General features: G+C 32.1%; 1 protein-coding gene and 1 pseudogene across 3 annotated transcripts; one reads left to right on the top strand and one right to left on the bottom strand.

Moving 5' to 3' along the window:
• Positions 1–280: 280 nt before the first annotated feature.
• LOC143079809 (heat shock 70 kDa protein 12A-like) lies at positions 281–15,807 on the top strand. Of its 3 annotated transcripts, none has more exons than XM_076255433.1 (11): positions 281–302; positions 2,267–2,384; positions 3,620–3,703; positions 4,093–4,158; positions 5,917–5,982; positions 7,011–7,076; positions 8,229–8,297; positions 9,143–9,459; positions 11,035–11,253; positions 13,380–13,527; positions 13,972–15,807. In XM_076255433.1, exons 2-11 carry the CDS (start codon positions 2,288–2,290, stop codon positions 15,024–15,026), a joined length of 2,187 nt encoding a protein of 728 aa, XP_076111548.1. In that variant the 5' UTR covers positions 281–302; positions 2,267–2,287; the 3' UTR covers positions 15,027–15,807. The 3 variants fall into 3 exon arrangements, with proteins under 3 accessions (XP_076111548.1, XP_076111543.1, XP_076111534.1); XM_076255428.1 differs by lacking the exon at positions 281–302 and adding an exon at positions 547–660; XM_076255419.1 differs by lacking the exon at positions 281–302 and adding an exon at positions 591–744.
• On the bottom strand, positions 15,704–17,615 carry LOC143061453 (uncharacterized; annotated as a pseudogene).
• Positions 17,616–19,346: the final 1,731 nt, after the last annotated feature.

Raw genomic sequence — 19,346 nt, 5'->3', positions numbered from 1 at the left:
GAAATAAATGAGGAGTTTCCATATAAGAATTACAATGTATTTTTCTTGATTATGAAATCACATATAATAAATCGTAAATATTAACCAGACAGGTCAAGTTACAATGATAAACGAGGAGACAACTTTAGAAGTGGGACATATGAACGAAGGTTTTTGATATAAACTTCACTAGAATACATATATTACGAAAAATTATATAGCACGTATATGATCCAGATCAACCGTTTTTGTGTTTTTGAATAACTACACAAAGTTTAAAGAGATATGTTAACCTATTGATACTAAATTTAGGTTATGAAGAGGTAAGTTCAAAATGCAGGGTAATTGTTTTAATTCCAGGTTAAAAATTGATGTTCACAAGTTTCTCAAAAATTGATGTTGACAAGTTTCTCAAAAATTTGAATTTTAATATCTGTAAAATTTTGAATGAATTAAGGACAGGGACACTATTTGTTAAACATAAATAAGAATCAATATTTTGATCAAGGTTAGTATAAGCACTTACTTATATTTGTTTTGCAAAAAAAATCAATATTTCAGGTGCAGAATGGGTTGCATTCTTAGAAATTTTATGACTTTATATACATTACAAAGTGAACCATTGTAGTGATACATGTTACCAATATTAACAATACAAATGGGAAGGATCAGATTTTAAAGGTATTTGTAACAAGTCTACCGGTAAACCTTTTAGTTATGTGGCTATATTAAGACCGAAGTACACAATTGTAACTCGGACGACAGGTAAGACATCTACTTTCGATATTTCATAAACATTATTGATAATTATTTCAATCAATTTTTAAATTTAAAGGATATTAAAATCTTGATAAAATACCTTTTTTGTTATGTTTAGTATTGTTTTAACATTTAAAATTGTGTATACTGGTTTTGTTTTCAGATTATGCCAATGTCAAGTTCAAATGTAGTTTTACATTCTACTATAACCATATAATGATCCTAAATATAGGGTTTGTCTTCTACCTTTTATCATGATTTTTAGTTATGGTGAGTATGTACCACCCCATATAATTCAAACTATTTCCTGCTAATAGATGAGTTGTAACAAAAGATTGGCCGTCCTGTCCTGCATGATTTGACAATATTCATAGTCTATTTATGTAATATAAACCAATATTAAATCCCTAAATCATTAACTTCTTGTTATTAGGTTACAGTATTTGCGGGTACTATCCTATCTGTACTTTGTGTATGGGGTGTTTGTGTTAGTTGTTTTGTTTTTTGTATCGTTTTAATTGGCGTAGGCCTATTTAACTCATTTTTATAGTTTTTTATCATGTTGTGCCGTGGCACCACTGTCCTAGGTTAAGAACCCCCCACAGTTTGTATGTATCTATTCTAAATCATGAGCCTGTAATTCTGTGATTACCGTTTGTTGTTGTTCATCAAGTTTGTTTTTCGTTTATTGTTTTGTACATAATGCGTGCCCTTAGTTTCCTCGTTTTTCTTGTTTTACTTTTGTCATCTCGAGACCTTAAAGCTTACTATGCGGTATTGGTTTTGTTCTTTTTGAATGCGTACGGTGACCTTTATCTTCTAAATTCTGTCTTAATCGGACGTAATGTTTGGGAGAACTACTTTTAGAATAACAGTCTCTACAGGGATAAGTGCACATCAGAATAAGAGGCCACAAAATAAGTCTAATCTCTTTCAATTGAAAATCATAAAATTGAGAATGGAAATGGGGAATGTGTCAAAGAGACAACAATATACATAAACATACAATATTTTCACATGTTCTTATTTTTATCTTCATCGGGATCAGTGATCACCTCTCTTTTAGCACCCTTTTATTCTTGATTCTTAATATTCTAGCATCCCTTTGATCTCTATCTTTATATTTTATAGGCTAACTATTCTTTTTTGCGCGTCTATGTTAGTCTATGTTTTACTTCTGAGATATTCTAAGTTCTGTTATATTGTACGACCAATTTGCACATATACGCTCCATATGCAAGCGATTCTGGAATGTTGCTACATATAAATGGACATTTAAAACTTAGAAAATTGAAATCAGCTTTTTTGTCATTAAACTATAATAAAATCAAAGTAGTTTTCATTAATTGCAGTGTTTGATGTGTATTATAATGTAGGACTCGTATGACGCGTATATAATGCATCAGTTACATACATTTATATTTAAAATATATAGAGTAAAAAGTAAAATAACTGACTTGTTACAGGCATTTTCTTATGTTGAAAATGGAGAGGTGCTATAACCTTTTCCTCCTGTTGTTTCTTGCAGGTCGCAATATTTAAAACAACGATGTGGGTGTGTCTCAAATGTCATGATTTCAATGACTCTAGTAAAGAAAAGTGCGGAAAATGTGAAATGCCGAGGCAAGAAAAAGAAAACCCCAAAGGTAATATGAGAACAAATGGTACATGTCTATCGAAATTAACTTAAAGTCAAATGTTATCGTTGAAGACTCTTATTTGTGTACGATGCATACATATTGAACGGACGAACTACATTATTAATCTAACTAAAGCTAACATGCTATAATCTGTTTAGTCATCTTTAGAAAACTGTTGAAAAGAATCATTAAGCACTAACAGTGAAAATCTTAAGGTTAATTTACTAATATGTAGCAATGTTGAATACTTATATGGTCATTGCATACAGCTTTTAAAACAAAACACAGACAGGACAGCATTCGTTCTAGATGGCTAGATGGAAAAAGCAGCGTCGATATGTTATTACATTATATATAATTTTTGGTTTGAGCATAAAAGTAAAGTCTTCTTTCAATGATTTTTCCGTCATGATATTTGTTAACTTAATTAGAAACAAGATTACAATGTGTCTCTCGTTTAATTTGTATTTTGTATGATGTCTTGTTGTTAGGTCGTTATTCAATCTGTAATTTTCCATTAACCGTCAAGTCATAATTTCATGCTTACCTTTTATACATAACAGTCCATTACACTGATACTACGATACAGCTAAATAAATGAGCGAGTATAATATACTTAATCTTCTAAGTTTCAAATTTGAAACCATTCAGTAGATAAGCATTCAAATATCTAAATTCGACAATGTAACCATTTGCCAGTCAAAACTCGTCACTAAAACTGTATAGACCCGCGATATTATATAAAAACAAGTCTAAATTGCAAACAACGTTCGAACCTATGATTGCGTTGGATAAACACCACAATTTTTATACGTGTGCATGCCAAACAAATTTCTAGGTTGAGTGGTCTAAATAAAGCACAAACAACATTTTCTAAAAGACCAAAAATGTGAAAAGTATCTTTTATCAAAATGCATTTGACTAACAGGTCGAACAACCGATGTTCTTAAACCCTGCTGACTGCCATTAACGATTGCCAAAAAAAATATGATTATGAGATGTAACATGGACTCTTAATTATTAATTTAATATCAAACTGAAAACAATAACTAGCGGAGAAGATGGTCTCCGCAAACATGAGGTGCAAATGTTTGTACACCATATCAGGATTTAGCATACATTATTAATGTCTCTTCAGTGATGTTAAGGATCGAAACGGTATTTGGTACCTCAATTAATGATATAATTTTAAAGAGTCAAAATATTATATATGTATGTATATTGTATTTTAATCTTTTCAGGCAAACATGAACACAAGAATGCCAATTTTTTGTCTCATCGGAAAACTATGTACACAAGAGGAAACGCTAAAGGTTGGCAGAAAGGTAAGACTAATTAGTGGGAAACCCACCTCTTGAAACGACTGTAAGGGTGCATGATTATCAAATCCCAAACATTCTGAAGCTGAGTATTTCATCTTATCAAATTAACTTACAAATATTTGTTCTGTGCATGGTTTTATTTATACAAATGTCTTTCTCGTTACTGCAGCAAAAACTCACATGAAAATGTCTAGAATAAAAACATTTCTATTTAAAAACATTATGACTCTACTATTTTATTTTTGAAATAATTTACGCTTTGACTACATTTGTAAACTTTTTCCTAAACATATTAAACCCATTATTTTGTCAATGGAGATGACTTTCAAAAAGGTTAAATGAAATATATTGCTGTTGTCACTTTTCACATATTGTGGTATTTTTTGTAACAGCTAATCAGGCAGGATACGAACGACAAAGTGTTGTTAGAAGAGTTGAAGGAACATCCTTAGTTCCAGGTAAGAATCGTAAAAAAATTACTTTATTGAGAATAAATGTTGTAACGTATCTGCATTCATACAATCAAAAAATGAAAATAAATGAGGTACATTTAGAAAGAAGAAAATAAATAAATGAAAAACTCAAAAAATGCAAAATATAATGAGTTTTATTTGGCATAAACAAACTTCTTGGGAAACAAACCATAAGGTTGTATCTTGTTTTAATCTTAACCTGAGTTAAAGGTGAATTCAGCCAGATACGATTGTAAAAAAATCTGAAACCGGTATACCGTTGTTTACACAGTCGAAGACATATAAAAATTAAGGAATGAGGCCAGGACTTTTTAAAGGATGGTATGGATAAATTCAAATATTCAAAGAAAATGTAGGCTTAATAGTACTTAATGGTTTTCAAATGTGATCATTCGTCAACTGGTTAATTGTACATCATTTTGCTACGGATATGAGCATCGAAAAACGACACGACTCATGATGATAGGTTAATCTTATACATTAATATATATATATATTTATATATATATATATATATACAACTCGTCTAAACATCAACCCAACAATGTTAGATCTGTAAATTTGCTTTCGCAAATTTTTGGTTCTTCCCTCGCCGGGATTCGAACCCATGCTACTGTGATATCGTGACACCAAATCGCCTGCACTGCAGCCGTCCCGCTAGACCACACGACCACCTGGGCTCTCAAAAAAAGAGCTTTCGGTGGGCATGTGTTACCTTTCCACGTCAGTTTTAATCTAGCGGCGTACTACAGTACATGATATATAAGGCATGAAGATGTTATTGTTACAGATCAGCTAAATTATCTATAGTAAAGGATCCTACAAATTAATGTAAGATACAGTCACAGAAAATAATTATATTCATAAGTACGTCTGAGTCAGTGACAACCCTACAACAGATGTATCCATCGGATCGCCATCAATGATGGTGATACATGGCTGTGTACATAATGTATATACAACTCGTCTAAACATCAACCCAACAATGTTAGATCTGTAAATTTGCTTTCGCAAATTTTTGGTTCTTCCCTCGCGGGATCGAACCCATGCTACTGTGATATCGTGACACCAAATCGCCTGCACTGCAGCCGTCCCGCTAGACCACACGACCACCTGGGCTCTCAAAAAAAGAGCTTTCGGTGGGCACGTGTTACCTTTCCACGTCAGTTTTAATCTAGCGGCGTACTACAGTACATGATATATAAGGCATGAAGATGTTATTGTTACAGATCAGCTAAATTATCTATAGTAAAGGATCCTATAAATTAATGTAAGATACAGAATCCAATTTATGTTTTCCGATGAAATTTATTGTCCAAGGCAGAAAATAAGGGTTATAAAAAATTACTATGTATATGCATGCATAACATCCGAAATGAAAATAAATAACAAAGTATTATTAAAAAATAATTCAAATTTATATAGAAAAGTGCTACGGGTATGAGCATCGAAAACAACGACATGATTCATGTTACAAAATCCAGTCATATACATACATATATAAATGGCTTTGGATAGAAAATTATGGGGAACAAAAAATCTATAAAAAAGTCCATTTGTTTTGTTTATTGTTTTTGTTTGATGAAATATACTTGCTCAAAATTTATAGAATACGATTCTTTTAATTCAGATTATTTCAATCTTTCTATACATTTTCGTTTTGGCTACATGAGAATTATTTAAAAACGAAAAGGATAATTGCCATGCCACGTTACGTTGTGTTAGATTTTTGTTTTGTTTCAGCCATTCAACAAGGAAATGAACAAAAGACTGTTGCTCAAATACTGCAGGAATTATCTTTAGCTGGAAGTAAGAATCGTTTAGAGTGACTATAGTGCATATTATCCAAAATGAAATTAGAAAAAAAAATCATTTAAAATACAAGTATACAGATTAAGTGGATTTAGCACAGTTGAATCACTGAGCATGTAACACAAAAAGCTTAGTTTTTCTGTCTTAAATTAAAAGCACTTTTTGCCACCGATTATATATTGCATTATAATCGACTTTAAACTATATCTCCGAGCTGTCCCGAAGTTGTTCATTTATTCGAACTTCTAAGTCTTAAATGCTCAAACGTCAAAAACATCTATCACACGCATCAACGGAAAGTTTATCGCGGGTTTGCTTATTGACAATTCAATGTTAGCAGAAGTTGATCACTACACCTTTCAAACTATTTGGTTTGCTGCATTCGGTAAAGTTGTAAGTATACCAGTAGAAAAAATAGAGAGGCTAATGGAAAGGTCAATAGTAATCAAAATTTAAAAAAAGAGCAAGAAAAGTTATAATTTCCAAAAAAATGCCAGGAGAAAAAAAAGACAAAACGGCAATCAACAGAAAAAAACCCTAATAACAAAGACATAAACATAATCAAAGTAACAAATAGCACAGACACATGCCAACTTGTTGTATATAGTTTGTAAAGTAGAGGGTATGATTTTCCCTGTTTTTTAAATTATGTGAAGTGTTTTATGTTTTGTTTCTGTGATCAAATAAAGCGATCATTCTTTTGGTTGATGCAGTTTGCAGTTCTTTTATCGCATGGTTAAACGATATGTTCTCTAGATAATCGAAGTTGGGAGATTTGTGCTAATTCAAAACTGGTAAATTCGCACATCATTTCGTATCTGTGCGAAGTAAGGCTATCTGAAACCATATGTTGATAGTTTTTGTTCGTTTTAATATGCCTGGCTTTTTTCTTTCGGAGGAGTCAAGGAGAAATAATCTGTTGGTGGTTTCGCCGATTAAAAAAACCCAACGCTTACACTAGGGTTTAAAGAGAATATAAAAGAAAACCCATTATATTACATGATTTTATGTTATTGTACTTACAGTCTCACAGTCGGTACCTGGACCAAAAGAATATTCTAAAAAACAAGAACCAGTATCAGTAGTTCCAAGTAAGAATCATCCAAACATTGTTTGTATGAATTGACATGTTTCAGGGGGCTGGCATATTTAAAGCAAAAAAAAAAAAATTAGTCAATGTAAAAACAAATCTAGCAAGAGGCTAAGAAATTAAGAAGAGTAAAGTTTGCCGCGCGCCATTTTACAGTTTCATATTGAATACAAAAATCTTGATATTTTCTGACAATGGTCTGATATTTTTATACTGCAGCTAAAAAGGGTTAACCACACAAAATTAATACTTAGTTTCCATCCCTTGACATCGCACGAACTATAATTTTGTAACCATTTTTGTTAAACAAAGCAAGCTGGAAGTTTTCTAGCTACAGAGCAAAGGAATACAGATGTCGATAAATAATATTGTAGCGCACAACACCATGAAAATTGATTCAGCATTAAACAAATCGTGTGTTCAGATGATTAAAGTCATATGAAACGAGTGACCGGTATTTTACGAGAAAGGTCACGCTGAGGTAACTGCATACATGTCGGAGAATTGTTGGATGGAAGCTATCAATTTAATAAAAGTAAATTTCTTCTAAATTTGAACAAAAAAAGGTAAATTTCTTTTAAATTTTGACAATTTAAAGAATTTTCTTTAGTAAAAAACGTTTATGTACATAAATAAGCAGAGGAGCGGATTTCCCTTTTCCCTAACATGTTTTTAAAAGTTCAAATTAGCATTCCAATGGTAGATGTACTCTGCATGTTTTTTATTCTTTGCTTTAATTTTATGCTAGATAGAAAATGGAAGATTTTTTCGCATTTAATTTAATCGATTGCAACAGCATTAGATGTTGTACCTGAATCAAACAAGGTTATCTTTTGTCTTTTTTGTGTGCAATATTTTCTTTTGGGAGAATCGGGTATTAAGGATTGACATAGTCTGTTTCACCTTAATCCTTTTTGTGAATAACGTTGACAAGTTTATCAAATCACTAACATCAGAAAAGAGCTGTTATTTTCCTTAGAAACAGGAAATGATATCAGAAGATACTATAAAATTTATGTGATTTCTATAAGAAGTAAAGAAAAAATATTTTAGTTTCGAATTACTACTGACTTCGATGTTTCTAAATTATTTCTTGCATGCAAAGATTATTTTTTTTTAATACACATATATTTATTTTTTGTTGTATTTATAGTCTCACAGCCAGTACAGTTGCCAAGAGAACATATCGGCATCAAACTGAAATCAATATCATCAGCTCCAAGTAAGAATCAATACAACTTTGTTTGAGTGAGCTGACATGTTTTTTGTTGGCTAACAACATGAACAAATAAAGAGTAAACATACAGTATAAATTCAAATTGAAACAAAAATTATCAGATATTGGTCTATATATTTTCAATTGCAGCTAAAATGACTATATATATATTTTTCTAAACGTAAATACGAAAACGTATTTCGTGTCGCTTAACGAACGAGGAACGGACGATGTAAACGATGACGTGCTATGAAATATTACTTTGTTTAGTAAATGCTGCCATAAGGAAATTTTCTAAATTGAATATAAAAAAACTCACCATAGAAACAAGGTTTATTAATTTGTATGCCAGACGCGGGATTTGTCTACATCGACTAGATCATCCGTGACGCTGGGCCGGATAAAACTTTACTCGTGACAAGTATTTTTCTATTTGAAACAAAGATAAATTCTGCACAATATTTAGGATAGTGCAAACTTAAAAAAAATACTTAGAGGAAAACAATGGTGCTATAACAACAGTTTTGTAAGTAAACAGTTCTTAAAATAGGATCGTACATGCAGTAATAACCTCATCGAAAATTGAAATTGTTGTTTTTTTTTTGACGAAGTAGAATCCTTATTGGTCCTCAATCTCTTTAACTTCGTACTTTATTTGTCCTTTTTAGCTTTTTGGGATTCGATCGTCACTGATGAGTCGTTTGTGGACGAAACGCGCGTTTGCTATAGTATTAACACTTTTAACTATAGCTTGCTAGTATGTTCTTATTATTGCATTACAAGTTTAGTTTCTTGTTACAGTTTAACAACCATTCGTATTTAGCGCTAAATGAATAATGCTTTTATCAAAGGTACAAAAGAGCACGATTCTAATTATCTAATAGTAGCAGCATTAGACTTTGGAACAGCATATTCAGGTTATGCCTTTTCAATGAGAGGGGATTTCAAAACCAACCCTTTGAAGATCCATGTAAATCAAGCTTGGAATGCAGGCGGCAGACAGTTGCTTTCACTGAAAACACCCACAACATTGTTATTAAATCCTGATAAGCAATTTAAAGCGTTTGGATACGAAGCAGAAAATGCCTACTCAAACCTTGCCATGGACGATGATCACTTTGACCATTTTCTTTTCCGTAGATTTAAAATGAATTTACATAATAAAAAGGTATGTTTTCATCATAACTTGAAAATATAAGATACTTTGACTAATAATTAGCATAATCGATATCACAATGAGTTAACACAAGTTATCTATGAACGAAATTCTAAATGGCTCCAATCACGAAATGCATCATAAATGTTAAAGGTAAAAAAAACACCAATAAAATATTTATTAACAAAGGCAACAACTAATGAGATTTCTGTTTGGAGATGGCACCATAAATCATAGTAGAATTCAACTATATTCCCTCGCTGTTGTCACTAACAACGGAAAAACGAAAAAGCACAATCAGCTGTTTAGAAAAACCACGACAACAATTTCAGTTAACATATAGTTTACATTAGTAAAAAAATCAATTGAAGTACTGAAAATTTGTTCAGAGCACAAAGTTATTGTATGGAAATCCATTGATGCAGCCAAAGCCTTTCAGTAGCGTAAAAAAAACATTTTGTTCACTCATTACCCACTAAAATTAACTCACAAAAGGAGTGTATGAAGTGGATATTTCAAAAGGCATCAGCTTGACAAAAACGATAACTTGCTTTGTAACTTCTCCAATATATATTTACGTTTTGTTAACTTGTAGTTAAATAACTTCTTAGTAAGACATCATTAAATAAAAGCTGTTCGAAATTCATAAATTGATTGAGAAAAAAAATCTGGGTTACAAACTAAAACTGAAAAAAACACATCAAATATACGAGGAGAACTACGACACAACAGAAACACAACAAACATAAGCAACTGGTATGACCCTTTAAATAGTAAACTTTAAAAAAAAAACCAGTAGACAGAATACAGAGTCTCTATATATTAAAGTAGTATAATCGTAGTTTACATGTAGATAAACGCTATAAATAATTGTCCTCTCTAAGGAGTTATAATGATAATAGTTGTGGTTCTTGCGATCTAAACATCATATGGAGAACGCTCTGATTGGCTTATTTATTTTTCTTTTTTGTTATCTATTCTACGATTGGTTGTACTTGTGCATGTTTCAAACCGGAAGTCTTATCTATGACTAAAAGTCAGTCTGATGACGGAATCAATATCCGGACTCCTGTTTTGTCGTTTTTCTCCAAAAATAACTCAATCTGGATAATCATAAGAATGGATGACAAATTCGACTATGCATGTTACCTATAGAACACAGAGGCATTATGCTTTATTTATCGTGGAAGGCAGAGAAGCGACACATAAAATGAGGTCTTCTCTCGTTTAATAATATAGATGACATGCAATTCAATAGCACATTTTGCACGTTAATCTCCATGTTTTTCAATCCCATTCAAACACGCTTATAAAAATGTTTTCGACGAAATATTTTCAGATGCTTGAAATTCAAATAACTTTAACTCACTTTAACAATTATGTTCTTTCAATCAGTTCATTCAAAAAAAAGACAGACATTTTAGCTTTATCAATTGTAATGTCTAAAACACTGATATACGTCATTTATATATTTCCGTTTATTTTTTTTATCTTGGTTATCAATTTTCTCTTTAAAAGATATCGATTGCTTTGAATATGTCCACAGTCTATCAAATATTTTTGATTATTATAAAAATAAATCTTCAGAAAATAGGAAATGATCTTATCATAGAGGACATAACAGGAAAACCAATGGCAGCTTTAGATGTTTTCACGCTGTCAATCAAAGAACTTGTCAAGCATTTGATGGCACTTCTAGAAAAACATGGCACGGGTGTAGAAATGCAAGAAATACGCTGGGTTTTGACTGTACCTGCCATCTGGACTGATAGTGCTAAGCAGTTTATGAGAAAAGGCGCAGTTCAGGTAATTAAATTCAGATTTTTTTCAATTAAACACTAGATGGTAATAGGTGAGGAATTTATATAAAATATATTTATCTAAGTTGTACAAAATAGGTGAGGAATCTATATAAAATATATTTATCCAAGTTGTAAAAAATCGAACAAGTAAAATGTTGTTTGTTTATAGTTGACACGTGTTTGGCTAATTATAGTAAGGTCGGTTCGATAGGGATAATGAGTTCATGCACAGGTGGTTTAAAGTCATTCGAGCCATTGCAGTCAAAGTGTACAGTAGCATTTTCCCAAATACATAATATTATTATTATTTATTCGAGCGCACTTGTTTCTGCAAGTGGCATCTACCATGTAAGAGTTTTTGGTTATTTGATAAATATTTTATGTTCGTTTGAGCTTACGAATTAGAATTTAAGGTATATAATTGTTAGTTTATTTTTTAAAAATTAAGTTTCTGTTTTCCGTTTTTTCTTTTGATGCACATTTTAACAATTAATGTCTCTTCATTGATGTTGGAGGCCACAGAATATGAACATGACGAAAGTCCAAAACCTAATACAAATGTTGAAATTTGATACTCTCAAAGTTTATAATAAAATTAACGGTATCAATTTTCTTGCACCAGATGCGCATTTCGACAATACATGTCTCTTCAGTGATGCTCGTGGCCAAAATATTTGAAATCCAAAGCTTATTTAAAAAATGAAGAGCTATAATCCAAAAGGTCCAAAAAGTATAGCCAAATCCGTGAAAGGAATCAGAGCTTTGCATGAGGGAGATACATTCCTTAATTTATAATAATTTCTATCATTTTGTAACAGCAAATTTTAACAACACAAAAACAATCCGTATTTTCATTCCAGTACCGAAGTACTGGCTACTGTGCTGGTGATACCCTCGGGGACTAATAGTCCACCAGCAGAGGCATCGACCCAGTGATAGTAATAAAATCAACGGTATCAATTTTCTTGCACCAGATGCGCATTTCGACAATACATGTCTCTTCAGTGATGCTCGTGGCCAAAATATTTGAAATCCAAAGCTTATTTAAAAGATGAAGAGCTATAATCCAAAAGGTCCAAAAAGTATAGCCAAATCCGTGAAAGGAATCAGAGCTTTGCATGAGGGAGATACATTCCTTAATTTATAATAATTTCTATCATTTTGTAACAGCAAATTTTAACAACACAAAAACAATCCGTATTTTCATGCCAGTATAATATATACAAAAATAGAGGCTTCTACAGCATAACGATGTTATTAACTTGGGATAGACACGGGATATTGTCCTAATTACAAATTTCAGTCATAATAAAACAATGACGAAATTAGGCTTTCGACTAGTTTACAATAACTTCGAGTACTAGAAGGCCGTACCGTCTTTTTATCTTTTTTGACGCTCAAATCTTAAAAAGTTAAAAGGGTCAAATAAAGTACGAAGTTGAAGAGCATTGAGTATCAAAATTCCTTAAAGTTTTGCCAAATACAGCTAAGGTAATATATTCCTGAGGTAGAAAAGCATAAGTATTTCAAAAATTCAATTGTTTTGTAAACAGTTAATTTTTAAATATGACCATATCAATGATAAATCATGTCAGCACAGAAGTGCCGACTACTAAGCTGGTGATACCCTCGGTGAATTGCAACTCCGCCAGCAGCGGCATCGACCCAGTGGTTGTAAATAAACTCATCAAAGATACCAGGATTAAATTTTGTATTTATGCCAGACGCATATCTTCTTATCTTGACGCATTTGACTTATATAAATATTCTATCGTTTTCAAGTTCTAATTTAAAAGACTCAATTTGTGACCTTCATAATAATTTAAACAAACTGGGATTCAGCTAAACTTAGAAATACGTAAAATAAAACATCGATTTTAGAAAACGACGTTCTAACATTCGAGAACGACAAAAATCGAGAAGACTTTTTAATGTTCAGAAACAGGATAATTTAATCATACACAAAGTTTTCGAAAATTAATAAAAACTAAAATAACGTTTCTTTTTTTTTTTCTAGTAAATTTAGTTATATAAGAATTAATTCATTGCTCGATGATATGCACTGTATATATTTTTAATAGAAATTTTAATAATATCTACTAAATTATTTATCTCTTTTTTTGTGTAAAGGCTGGAATACCAGAAAATAAACTATACATAGCCTTAGAACCAGAAGCTGCATCTATATTCTGTCAATACCTACCAACAGAGAAACTTAAGGGAGCTGATTTTAAGATGGCCAAACCTGGAACACAATACATGGTCGTTGATCTTGGAGGTATGTAAATATGTACATTTAGAAGAATAAGTGTAGATCATACTGTAAATGATTTCTAGATTACAATTAACATTGTCAAGTGGATTGCTACTTTGATGTCGTTGTGCTCCCTAAAATATGTATGTACCATGAAGTATAAATGAAAAATACCGCTTTTCATTCAGACTTGATTCTATTTATGAAACATATTAATGACACATGTCGGTATATACAAGTATAATTCATGACAAAATAAAAAGATAGGTAGTTGATAAGTTGATATACGTAGATGGATTCCAAAAAAAGAGTATTCGATAAAATTGTTCCATATGAACAAATAAAATTACGTTGATATGTTCAACCAGAAGTCTTGAAACGTAAAGCAATGATTTTTTTTTTGATTTATCGATATCTTCATAAGTACTTATTGAAGAAAAGTTTTAAACACATCTTTTTTACATACAGGGGGCACAGCTGATATAACTGTTCATGAAAAAGTTTCAAATGGACTTCTGAAAGAGTTATCTAGTGCGACTGGAAACAATTGTGGAGGCACGTCCGTTGATGAAAGATTTTTGCAGATGTTTGTTGATATATTTGGACGCCCAGTGATAAACGCATTAAAAGAAGAAGACCCCTCTGTATATTTGGATCTGTTTCTAGAATTTGAAACAGTCAAGCGAACAATTGGACCTGACACAGATTCAAAAGTTACCATAAGCATACCTTATGTATTAATAAATAAATGTTGCTTGAACCTTCTTGATAAAGACATCGAATCTGTTCTTAGTGCGTCCAAATATGGCAAAGAAATATATCTTAAAGGTGCCAAAATGCGAATTAATCCTAAAATCATCAAAGATATCTTCAATCCAACAATCCAAAGTATTGTGACTTTAATGAAAGAAATTTGTGACAGGGAGCAATCATTTGAGGTATCCCAAATATTACTTGTTGGGGGCTTTTCTGAATGTTCTCTAGTTCAAGATGCAATTAAACGGGCGTTTCCAGATAAAAGAATTATAAACCCAGATGAAGCTGGTTTGGCCGTTCTGAAAGGAGCTTGCCTTTTCGGTCACAAGCCGGATTATATAATATCTCGCGTGATGCAGTATACCTATGGTACAGGAATAAGTTTACCCTTTGATGCAAACATTCACGACAAGGAACATATTGTTAAAGAGGAAGATGGAGAATTCTGTGATGGACTGTTTGAAGTTATAGTCCGCAAAAATGACACAATTGATATTTCCACCGCAATTGAACACAATTTCACTGTAGATTGCAATGATGAAGAGCCGTGGGAACTGTCACTTTATGCATCGACAAATGAGAAACCGCTGTACGTGGACGAAAAAGGTTGTACTCTCCTCGGTTCTATGAAGATTTCGTTTTCAAAAGCAAATGATACAGAACGAGAATTGAGAGTAGCGTTTCTGTTCGGTAATACTGAGTTGGGTGTTACAGCAACCGATATACTTACTGGAGAAACCGTTTCGTCTACATTTAATCTTAACTAACATATTTATTGCTTTTCAATTATTATATTTTTCCCCATAATGAATTGAAAAAAAAATTGAATATATTTTATAAGATTGATTGATGTTTTTTAATCACTAAAATACCGAACTCTGAGGAAAATTAAAACGCAAAGTCTCTACTCAAATGGAAAAGTTAAAAGCCCAAACACATCAAACGAATGGATAAAAATAGTCGTATTCCTGATTTGGTACATGCATTGTTTTATGTAGAAAATGGTGGATTGTTGAAGCTTGTTTTACAGCTAGCTTAACCTCTCACTTATATGACAGTCGAATAAAATTCCATTACATTGACAACGATGTGTGAAAAAAAGACACAATACGTTAAAATGTGAAAAATTGGGGTACAGCTGTCCACATTGTGTTATAATCTTAATTACTATAAATATGTAACAAAGAAACACAAAAAGGCATAGAGACAAATCACATTAGCAAAAATGAAAGACAAGAATACAAACATTTACCATAACACAATGTCGGGATGCATAAACACAGAGCCACGTCATATAATATTATGTAACTACTCAATACATACATGAATCATAAAAAAGGGTATTGTTATTTATATCAGAGTTATTGACCTTGAATTTTTGAAGAAACCTTACAATGATCATGTACATCAAAAATATATTTTGTATTTCCAGTGACTATGTACATCAGTCTGTTTTAAAACTATAAATTATAACAAATCACTTGTTCATTGTACTGTTTCTAACTTTCAAAATCATACATTTAATGTAATAAAGAACAAATAAGAAAATACCAGATACTTCCAAACACATTACTTTTTCTTGGTGTTTTGAAATAAATGGGTCCCACTTGCTGAGCATGGTGAGAAAAGTGAACTTGCTGGCCATAATCTCAGGAATAGTGTACAGTGGTCTGTACTGACTGTGGAGAATTTCCTGTAAAACACATGTAAGAGTTAACAATTGAATACATAAGATTGAGGATAGCCTGTTCAATAAAAGCTTTTGCCATTTATTAAAAAAAATATTCCTACAATCATGGTAGTACAAATGAATCTAATTTACCCAATCCAAGTCATCTTGAGTCGAAAAGAATACATGAACATTGTTTATTGCAACATGTACATATTTACATGTATGCTTAGAAGAAAAAGTGTCAATTAAGATTGTGTATGTAATTAACATGATTAAAATTATTAATGGTTGTCTGGAATAAAGTTGACCAATTATATACAACTGAATGTACTGTACATTTGAACAAAAGTCTGGAATAAAGTTCACCACTTACATAAAATTGAGAATGGAAATGGGAAATGTGCCAAAGAGACAACAACCCGACCATAGAAAAAAACAACAGCAGAAGGTCACCAACAGGTCTTAAATGTAGCGAGAAATTCCCGCACCCGGAGGCGTCCTTCAGCTGGCCCCTAAACAAATATATACTAGTTCAATGATAATGAACGCCATATTAATTTCCAAATTGTACCCAAGAAACTAAAATTACATGTATATATATACTACTGTTCTACATATGAACAAAATGCATGCACTGAATACTTGGTATGTGGTAAACAAATAAGCATAACATATCTAAAAGGGTGATTTATGAATATAAACAGATATTTAGAACAGACATGAAGAGACATACAAGGAGATATATTATATACAGAAGTCCCACTTTGATGGAATAAATTATTTAACCCTTATAAATATATATATATTACCTGATTGTTTCAGTGCATCTGGCAGGTCCATATAGTTCTGTTTGCTAAGTTTATCCTGCTCACGGTAGTAGTATCTTTGTTCGTTTGCAAGTTGTACACGGATATTATATTGATTTAACAACAACTGTTTTTCCTCCTCAGACAGATTTCCACTATTAGGTATTTTACCAGCATATTCCTGACGTTTTTGGCATAAATCAGTAAATAGCTTTGTAACTACAATTGGGACATAAATCATGCCACTGGCTTTGCAATGTTCTTACACTAACAACTTCTATACTTCATATCTATTGCAAGTTTTTCATATTCTGCATTAATGTCAACTGAATTTTTTGTCAGATGGTAACAACAAAACTTGATGGTTCTTGTAATTAGGCAAAGCCGTATCAGTAGCATATTTGATAAGAAATGTTTTTATCCTTTCTGAATCCTGAAATTTAAGGGCATGTTTCGGAAGTTTCCCTGTGCTAGCATGAGTTTTAGGAGATAGTCTATCTATGTCGATTGATTTTGCAATAGAAAGTAATTTCTTCTTTTCAACCCCATGGATTAAACAAAATGTCTGTCTACATACCCGCTTTCCTTTGAAATAAAACTCCTGGTATGGGCGTTCCCTTTCTTTAATTTTGTGTTTCTTGGCCTCAGTGACACTACCAGAACGCCTGTGTGCAAACAATTCAGCTTTGATTGTCATATCAAGTTCATCTTTAGAAAGTTCTTTCTTGATGCTCTCGGAATTCAATAACGGCGTCCATTTCAATAATTTGGCTACAGGGTTTACCATAAAATTCTTTGCACCCGCAAGTGTCATTTATAAAACGGGCCTGTGCAATATATTCACGCGTATCGTCATCTGATGGTTCGACTGAATGATCGATATTGTCGTCATCATTGTCAGATTCAAAGTTTTCAACATCTGAATTTATCTTGGACTCAGGGTTTTCGTATTCGTAAAAATACAATTCGTCGACCCTATTCAGCCCATTTATAAAATCATCATCTTGGTTTTGCAAAATCTCAGACGGTACGCTACTCTGACTTGCCGAAAATCGACTTTCCTGGCTCATGTTATCTGATTTATACTAGGACCGCCATTTGTACTTTGTCTTTTGTATCCAATGTAAATACAAAGGGGGACAATTACAAGTTGTGTAAATTCAAAGGGGGACAAATAAAAGTTTTGTGACTAGTTTACGCTCCATGTTATGCTTTTTCAAGGTTAACAAAATAACTATTTTTTAATAATTGATTTAGAAATATTATACAATTTTATAAGTAACAAAAGTTTAGTATATTTTCAACCCTACCGCAAACCTAATTACAAATCGGTGCTCGTTTAGATTTGACAACGTCAACTTTACGACGTCATAATGCGAAATCTTTAAATACCGCATCTGGGCCCCTTTTGTCAGTCGCAGTCACATATAACAAAGAAACACAAAAAGACATATAGACAAAGCCCAGTTGCAAAAATGAAGGAAAGTGTGCTGTAAATACTTACATGTCTATGGTATGTTGTCTTTTGGTTTTCATTGGTGGTCATATTAATTTTGATGACTAATAAGCACAAACTATATCACAATTTGGTTTTAGCAAGACTGAACATCATCTTCGATAGTCACGTGGATTTTATACCCGGCAGGATTAAACTAATATACTACTTATTGATATTTGCTGCTTCTCCGTTACATACGCAGCATTTAGGAGTATTAGAGCAAAAACTGAAAAGACATCCACCAATCTATCATCAAGTAGATATCGAATATAATTCCATTGTCGTTTCGGGAAAAACTTTTCAAATTTAGTTTTTGTTTTAATCTGAATAATCAATACATGCTCAGATAAACGAGAATAAATGTATGTGTCCCACTAAAATGGTACTAGTAATTGAAATATTTTTTGAAAACGGGAGGCTCCTGAATTTTTCATTCACAAATCTTTTCTTTTTTGTACAGAGTTTATATATAGTTACTGATAATTAATCTACAGTTTGTTATTTTCTGCTGTCATTGAAAGAATAATAAAAGTTACATTGTTCAAAAATGATATCTGCAAGCCCTCAGATATGACCGGTATTTTTTTCTAGTGTGTCAACAGGCACTGCACAGTGATCTGGAAGGATTTTTTCTCTATGGGCCCAGGGCCCCTCAAAATTAAGTTCAAGGGGCCATTTTAAAAAATAATGGGCCATGTTGTCAAATGAATGGGCCATTTGAATTGACTACAGTGAAAAAAGTAAAAAGTGTATATCTCGGCAAAGAGATGGTGGCACTTACCTTTATGATTTTAAATAATATTATAGATATTGTGCCTGTGATTTTGTTATTTCAATTCAACAAAGAATGTAAAACAATTTCTTCCAAACCAGATAATATTTAAGATATCCTTTATTTACAATGTTTCTACTGCTACTGTTGTCTTGTTCATGTGCATGGTTTTTTTTACATTAAATTTGGGTCTTCGTCGATACCATACTTATTCCCGACGTTCCGTATTAGAGGACGTATTTGGCATTTCCTCTGCATTTCTTGTATTATTATTACTTCATCACGATGACAACAATAACAGTAGAGAGTATCAGTCTGCAAAATGCACTTTCGTTGTTT

The sequence above is a fragment of the Mytilus galloprovincialis genome, chromosome 1 (assembly GCF_965363235.1).
Source record: "Mytilus galloprovincialis chromosome 1, xbMytGall1.hap1.1, whole genome shotgun sequence".
NCBI classification, from domain to species: domain Eukaryota; kingdom Metazoa; phylum Mollusca; class Bivalvia; order Mytilida; family Mytilidae; genus Mytilus; species Mytilus galloprovincialis.
This window is presented reverse-complemented; position numbering and strand designations above follow the sequence as displayed.